The sequence below is a fragment of the Chelon labrosus genome, assembly GCF_963514085.1.
Source record: "Chelon labrosus genome assembly, chromosome: 22".
NCBI classification, from domain to species: Eukaryota; Metazoa; Chordata; class Actinopteri; order Mugiliformes; family Mugilidae; genus Chelon; species Chelon labrosus.
The window spans coordinates 1,184,775-1,193,484 of record NC_140355.1 but is presented as its reverse complement, the minus strand read 5'-3'; the positions used below and the strand labels follow the sequence as shown (position 1 = coordinate 1,193,484).

The following is an 8,710-nucleotide window of genomic DNA, read 5'->3' as shown; positions in this document are numbered from 1 at the left end:
TTCTAATCAGGTCTTGTGACCCACAAGTAATCAAAACTGAAAATCATCTCTGACCCAAGTGTAATCATCAAGACAATGAGTTATGTCTGGATGGCATCAGTGCATTCAGGCTTCTGAAGTCGTGTTCCGATCAGCTGGCTGGGATCTTTGGGCATGTTTCAGCCTTAACCTGAGGTTGGGGAAGGTCCCACAGCTGTGGAAAACGTGTGGTTCCTGTGCCTAATATTCCACACCCCAAAGATCTGAACAGCTGCAGACCAGTGCACCTCTTTCTGCATGTCTAAGATGACTAATTGTAGCACAGTCAATGTACTGTGTAGATTCAGACAAAACAAAAAAGAAACTGAGTCTAAGTTTTCCTTCTTTGCAAGAGTTGCATCTGTTTTGGTCTGGAGCACAGCTGACAGTATAAGCAAAATCAAGTTCCTCTTTGTCAGTTCTTATTAATCTGCAGCGCATTGTTCTCCTCACAGTTTTTTTTGGTCACTGACATCTGTAAACTGGAAGATGTGAAAAGAAGGGTGGATACAGGAAACATCTGGACAAAATGAAGTGTTTGAAAGCAAGAATGGTCAATTTCAGCAAGACAGCGAGTGACCACTGTTTATAACAGGAAATTCTTGATCTGACAGATTCATAATAATAGTGGTGATCATGGCGACATTATCAACAACTACACCCACCACAACATTACAGATGGAGGAAGAGAGTGTTGGAGTATGCAGGCAGAAAGCTCTGCTCCCCAGAGTCTAAAAAGTAGGGGGGAGGGGAATGGACAGAAGATGGTCTGTGTCCATCTGGGATGGGACAGGACTAAGTGAGAAAGAGAATTTTAGTAGGGCATCTGGGACTTTGTTGGAGATTTCCAATAAGACGCTAATACAGTGGTCCCACTTTCAGGAGACAATGTGAATGAGTGTGTCTGCAACATGATCAGGAAGTGAAGGCTGGAGGTGATGAGTCACAACTGTTTTGGAGGCACAATACCTACACAATATTAGGAAGGTGGTCATAATGCTTGACTGGTGTACAGTACACTCAGTCAGAGACTGTTCTGTGAGCCCATTTTTTTTTAGTAGGTTACATTTTACCTGCTACACACTCATGCAATAACCCTGACCGCTTGAAGCAATTCAATTGCACAGCAGTTTCAGAGATCAGTGCTGGGCCAAAAGTGTTTATGGCTCTTCTGAAAAGCCACAGTCAAAGGCAGAGTGAAAAAGAGCTGAGAGAGAAATTCAAGCCCAATTCAATTGTGAGCTTTCCCACCTCCAAATGTCATCTCCAGCTCCTTCCAGCTTCCCCTTGAGCAGTGATGGTTGAATGGTGTTGAACGCACTGGAGAAGTCAAAGAACATGTGTTCTCTAAGTTAGAAAGACATCTGTGCAACAGGTAGATGACAGCATCTTCCACACCTATGCCTGGTCGATAGGCAAACTGCAGCGGGTCCATCTTGTTGCACACCAAATGACAGAGGTGGCCCAGGATGATCCTCTCCATGGTCTTCATCAGGTGAGAGGTTAAGACTACTGGCCTGAAATCATTCGGCTCACTGGGATGCACAGTCTTGGGAACCAGAACCACACAAGATGTTTTCCACAGGAGTGGAACTCTCTCCAGACTGGTGCTCAAGTAGAAGATGTGCAGAAAAATCCCACAGAGTTGATCTTCACAGTCCTTGAGAAGTCTGGAGCTGATGCCATCAGGGCCAATAGCCTTCCTTGCTTTTACAGAGGCACTTTGAGACGTTCATATGAGGGAGAACTCACTTTAAATTGATCTTACAGTAAAACTAGTATGTGTGTCTGTGTCTGTGTGTTTGTACAGCTATCTTTCTGAGGACCAGTTTTAAGTGTTACACCATGGAAGTGAGGACATTTTGGCGGCTCCTCAATTCTTTACAAGGCTGTTTGAAGGTAAAGACTTGGTTTTAGGGTAAAGGTTACAATCAGGTTATGGTTAGGGTTAGGGTAAGGGCTAGGGCTAGGACTAGGCAATTAGTTGAGAGGGTTAGGGTTGGGGTAAGGGGCTAATAAATGCATTATATCAATGAATGTCCTCACAAATATAGCCATACAGACATGTGTGTGTGTGTTCTTGTACAGCTGTCTTTCTGAGGCCCAATTTGAGTTTTAAACCACTGGAATGAGCAGATTTTGGGAAAGTAAGAACTTTTGGTCAGTCTTCACCTCTAGTATGAGGTTAAGTATGGGGTTAAGGCTTGGTTTTAGGGTTAAGATTATAATTATGTTTAGGTTGGGTTTGGGGTTAGGCACTTAAGTAAATAAGTAAAGATCATGGCTAGGAAATGCCTTATGTCAATGAATGGCCTTACAAAAATAATGATCAAAACATGTTTGTGTGCATGTCCAAAAGGAATTTATCTTATTTGATAAAAAAAAAAGAGTCTTCTTCAATAATGTGCAGACACACCACAGAAGCAACATAAAGTCAATAACTTTCTGTACATATATTTTATTCCCAATTCAGTGCCTGAAGCTGAAAAATACAGCAACATATAGCAATGTCATGGTAAGAAATAACTTAGCAAAATAATCACAGACTGATAAGAACAACCCAGTGGTTACCTCTTTTTCACAGTTACAACACTAGAAATTGTGTACACAAAAAATACATGCAATGTCCCATTGAACACAATCAGTACTTCCTCGGGAATTGGATAAAAAACAGAAATATGTTTAGTTCTGACGTATACAAGTAATATACCAACTAAAACAAAGCAGAAAAACACTTCAATGGAGAGAGTGATACGATAGAATCATGTACCAACTGATGCTAACATACACTACATTCGGATCTTATGTATTTGGATAACTGTGTCTAGAAAACAACTGCCAATGAAGAGGAAAGGTATTCTACATGTGTAATCTTTTGGTTCTTGTGTCATCATTTGAAATTCACAGAAAAAAAAACACAAAATACAAATCCATATCTTTGTGTTGCCATCTTGAAATGGTGATAGATGGCCCGCCTCCTGTCCTGCATCCTGCACCGCCCTCAATACCAAGCCAAAACAAACATGTGGGACAATGCTGAAAAATGGTTGATACATAGCTTGATAGCTAAACAGCTAGCAGCTAGTTATCATTTTTATCTAGAAAATGGTTAGTGTACGACGAGCGTCCACGACAACCATGGCAAGTGACGTTCAAGGGCTGTGTGCTCACATTTGGGCTGGTCAGGAGGCGTAACCTTCATCCAGTGCTCATTTCTGCACAGAGACTCGTTGCAAACGCAGTCTGTAGCAGCACAGTATGTCACCACCACAAGAGGGCAGCACCTATTTCTGCCTTACGTTGCCTTCACTTTTTACAGAAGAAATAGAGACACGTCAGCCTACTTTGTACAGTATGGTTTTAACGAACATTGGCCATGTTTTGGAATTGTCAACTTTAAAACCCACTTTTTTGGTAGCTGCAGCTCACTTAAAAAACTTAAATAACTGCTATTTCATCACCCAAAAATCCATCAGCATTGGCTTTAATATAATCACAGGAACTTACTGTACACATCTATCTCTGTACAGTTCTCAAGCAAGATACTCTTGGCCTGATTGGCACTCTCTATTCGAAACACGTTTATAACCCCAGTTAGACTTCATTGTTTCACAATAATAATAATAATAATAATAATAATAATAATAATAATACTTGAATGCCTCTAAGTTTTTACATGATTTTTGGATAAAGATTTGATTTGCCGACTATTTCATTTGCTACATTAGGGTTATACTTCTACTAAAAAAATATTTTTGAGAAAATAAAAAATCCAACTGTAAAATGTATTGGTGTGTTTATGGAATACAATTACACAGAGAAGATTTCATCAGCACTATCCACAGAAGCATATCACAAGCATTGTGGTCTTTCCCAGAATCAGATTGGTGTATCAATGTAGATTTCATTGATCTAGTCATCCAGAAATATACAGACTAAGTAACTTGACCTCAGTCCACACTTGAGGCAAAAAGGCTCCTTATTTATTCAATAACTTTCTGCCACAGAAAAAGAGATTCTAACTTATTGCGTTAAAATGGGCAATTAGTCATACAGAATTTACCAGATGGCACATACATTATAAAATGTAAACTGAATTTCTGCAGTTTAACAATTTAAAACACAATGATGAGACTTGATCGTACATTTGTACACCTGACTCTGGTCAAGACCTTAAACAATGATAATGATATAATCTGGCACATTTGACTCTTTCTTCAATCCTGATGAAGTTTCCTGTAATAAAGGTTCATATAGTGAACAACAGCAGAGTAACATGAAAGCCCATTGTTTCCACTCACAATCAAAAATGTGATGCAACAGTGTAAATCAATGAACTCCTCGTTCTGCTGACCCGCAAAAGTAAAGATGTGCAATACCAGTTAGTAAATAGAAACACAGGCTCAGTCATTAACATGTGATCAAGCGGACCTTTTATGGTCCACTTATGAGGAATGAAACACAACATCGCTACTAATCAGAGAAAAAAAAATAAAGAAGAAAGTCTTTCTCAAAGGACCAATTGGGAGTTTTCATCAGTTATCATCCCTGACATTGGTTTACAACGATTCTAAATAAAAATCTATGAAATTTGCTTTGGTTGTGTAATTCACTTATGCATAAGTGCATATTGATTTGACAACATGGGCAAAAAATGAATTCAGATGTACAGTATGTGGAGCCTGACAGACATTTACATTTTAAAGCAAATACTAAAGAAAAGACTTTTTTCTTTACACATGCACGTCTGCTTGTATTTTTATGTTATCCACAAATACTGACTCGTACTCTTTTAATGAAGTTCAAATAATATGAAATTTTAGAATTCATTCCAAGTCAGCGTTACCAAACCTATCACAACTCATTCTGAGATTACCATGACTGTCTTTACAAAATGACTTCCCTGTCCCCCTCACACCTGACAGGAGGTTTGTGTCTGCTGATTGATTCTCACCCCAAAGGCTGACTGGAAACAAGTGAGAGTATCTACGGCTGTTTCTAAATGCTGTTTCACAGCCATCCAGTACTATGACGTAAAGTAAATGTGATATGTGGTGATGTGTGCTAAAACATCGCTGCTTTGGTCCTATAGAATTCAAGAGAGCTTTCATGACTGTATTTTTTTTTCCACTGACAAACAACAAAACTACTGCACTAGTTGAGCAAATCCTACTATTCCTACTAATCCTACTATTCATCCAAAAATGTAAATGAGTTCTGAAAAAAATAAAGCACGTATGAAATTAATTAAAATTAAGTGATGATTTCATTCCTCTACAATATTATTGCCACTGTTCTGATTACACTGGTTCTTGTGTCATCATTTGAAATTCACAGAAAAAAAAACACAAAATACAAATCCATATCTTTGTGTTGCCATCTTGAAATGGTGATAGATGGCCCGCCTCCTGTCCTGCATCCTGCACCGCCCTCAATACCAAGCCAAAACAAACATGTGGGACAATGCTGAAAAATGGTTGATACATAGCTTGATAGCTAAACAGCTAGCAGCTAGTTATCATTTTTATCTAGAAAATGGTTAGTGTACGACGAGCGTCCACGACATTTAAATGAGTACATGTCTTAAGGGTAATAATTCTGTTTTATTACAACTTATTTTCAAAGATTCGGCCACTGTGCCATTGTATCATATGATAACACTGTATCTACATTACTAAAGAAATGTGTGCACATGGCAACACAATCGCACAGAGCTTCAGCAAGAACAGTCAAGCAATCAGTTTGGAAACAAATGATCAGTCGATCATGACTTTCTAAAACACTTTACTTTGCTGATGAAGATGAAGATGAAACTTCTACTAATAGAAGAAATAAGTCAACTGAAGTATGTTTGTAATAGACGGCATTATCATGTGATGAACTTATACTTAAGTAAATGAAGCCATTAATGTTAATCCATTTTTGTCCAGTACACATTCATAATTTACACGTCAGTGAAACAATGAGTTAAAAAATGACTGAGTGAAAAAGAAATCAAGATAACAAAACCGATATCACAGTTATTAGTGATACCACAACTGTACTAAGTTCAGTCTGTGCTTGAATTTTCAAACACTGCATCACACTTTGCAGAAGACACCTTTATTTTAAAAAGGATTTTTGGGTTCTGCCACAGACAGTGTACAAGGTGTGGGACAAATTTTCCTGGTAAAATTAGTGTAGGATTTTAAGTTTAAATAATTTGGAAGTTTATTTCCAACCTGACTGTTTGACTGCTCATGTTCTTGCCAGAATTCTTTTTAGTGATGTTCATCCATCCATTCTATTCAGGTCAACAGCCACATACATTGTTCTCGTCAACGCCTCCTCCAAGAGATTTTCTAATGTGTTCTAGGTTGGGCCTTTTGCTATCTGTCCATGTCCCCAAAACCTCCACAGAGAGGCAGCCAGGAGGCATTATAACACAAACCGTTTGAGCAGACTGACCAGTCCTAATGATGTCTTGTTCCTCTTGCTTGGGGAACGCAAGGGAAAGACATTTTGACTACTATAGCAGCAATCCTATTCTTTTAGTGCAAATTTCTTAGGCCTTGACTTCAGGCTCACCACTTCTCTGTGGATGCATCACTAACTTTGTACAATATCTTATTTGAATCACTAACAGAATTGATGGTCACACCTTTTAACAGTCTAATCCAGGCTGCAATAAGGTAGGAATCTCCTTTAAAATCAACATTGCTTTTTGCTTTTTAAAAACAGTTTCTTTAAGAGTACCAGTGCTGATGGAGTCTTTCCTTATCCCAGTGTTCTTCACCTGGAGAACAGTCGGCCCCAGGTTTTAGGGTGGCTGAGCACCAAGAGGTTCTCTGAGGAGCAGCTTCCTGCAGTAAGTAGGTGTTGTATCAATGATAATCCATCTTCCCTTTGATAGCCAATTGTCAAAAAAATAAACTCTTTTATAAATAAATACAGTATTTACACACGTTTAATTGTTGAAAACTTGGTACTTCATTGTAAATTGCATTTAAATTCACTCAACCAGCTGCACAAGCATCCTGGCGTTGACGACTCCTGGCTGTCCTCTGTAGTACTGATTGTAATTATCACCTTGTTCAGTATTGTTTCCAGGGAATCTGAAAACTTTCAATTTGTTCTGTAGAAAACAATAACTGTTACTACTTGTAAACCTTGTTATGTATATCAGCAAACACCTTTTACAGGAGAACTACCAGCTGAGGTAGTGAGGTGTGAACAGGTGAACTGATCCAGGGCCTTTTCATTTGATCAACAATTTCACATTGGCTCATAAAGCAAACTTCATGGTTCTGTGTTGTATTAAATGAACACAAATCTTTACTTTGGAATCATCCAGTCCAGCTGTACAATACAACAGTGAAGGTTGATGAAGACTCAGCATCTGTCCTTTTTGCTGCTGCAGCACTGATGTTTAATTATAATGACGCCATGAGATGAGGTTGTGTTTTTTATGCTTGTGACAACAGACCTTTTCTGTATGATCCAAGTTCATTAGTGGGGGATGTACACTGCCTACTTGCTTTCCAGTTATGACGTTAAAATGCAGAAGAAACAAAGATTTTCATCCTATTTGACAACGAAATGAGAAGGCATCCATTTTTCTTAGTTGCCTTGCAATAGCAGTTTCACAATTTGAACCATTTGAACAAGCGAGGCGTCATTTTCAGCTTTCCATGCTCTAGTTGAAGGCCATACAACACAGGTCTGCAAACCGAAGATCAGCATCAGCCAGCAGTCAGCTAACACTGTTGTCCGTATAAGTACACACTTGTGCACTTTTCACCCGATCAGAAACCCAACATGGGCCAAAAACCTATGTGCTTGCTCACATGTTTATCGCAGTGTAATAAATACAGTGAACAAGGAAGCTTAGAGAAAGAAACCGACCTCACTTAAGTCTTCCACTGGCTGGATTTCTCCAGAGCTCACATTACACTTAGTCCTTGTAAGAAGACAGCGGGTATGTTGGCATTACAGTCACAGATCCAGTGTCACGAGCTCCAGATGCTTGTCTATCACATTTTAGTAGAAAACCATCATTATCCTCTGTGTTTCATCATTTAGTCTGTACTTCCCAAATAAATGGGTTTGGCACAAAAATGTCCTGCTGGGTAAGGTTTGCACTCATTCAAAAGACATGAGGTTTGCTGGCATCTGTTGAGAGAACAGAATAGATATTCAGGACAAATATTAGGGTTTCTGCCCATTTACTGAACCACTAAAAACTCATCTCTGTTTATCAAAATAACACATTTTGTCCATTCCTCCCTTAAAATGGCTTACCTGTAACTTTACATCTTTGTCTCATTCAGTGTGTGTAGATATTCCACTACTTACCCGCAGCTCACACCTGCTCACATTCAGCTTTGCTCAAACACTGTAAAACTAATCTACTCTACGGAGCGGCATGTTGTACTTTTGAAATAATTCAGCAATACATGTTTGAACTAGAAACTGTCTCTGAAGTAGAAGACACTGAGCAAACTGTCAATATGGTCTTTTGTTTTCCTTTTTCTCATTTATGTGTAAAAATTATTTTTTTTATTCTATCACTCACTACAACATTAGAAACATAACAGTAATACACAAGCCTGCAGCTATATACTATGTCATCAAACAACTAATGATGTGTTGCTAATGTTTTCAATTACCAGCTCTGACAAGTTAGTTACATTGCACGGGTAGATAAGGTCCA

The 8,710-nt window shown here is 38.7% G+C and overlaps 1 protein-coding gene across 1 annotated transcript in view; it reads right to left on the bottom strand.

Annotated features, from left to right (window-relative positions):
- Nucleotides 1-2,295: 2,295 nt before the first annotated feature.
- The window catches only part of LOC311508137 (ras-specific guanine nucleotide-releasing factor RalGPS1), a 57,754-nt gene continuing 51,339 nt past the window's right edge, over nucleotides 2,296-8,710 (bottom strand). Inside the window, 1 exon segment of the mRNA XM_084572801.1 lies at nucleotides 2,296-8,169. Coding sequence (XP_084428927.1) covers nucleotides 8,140-8,169 — 30 coding nt within the window. The 3' untranslated portion in view covers nucleotides 2,296-8,139.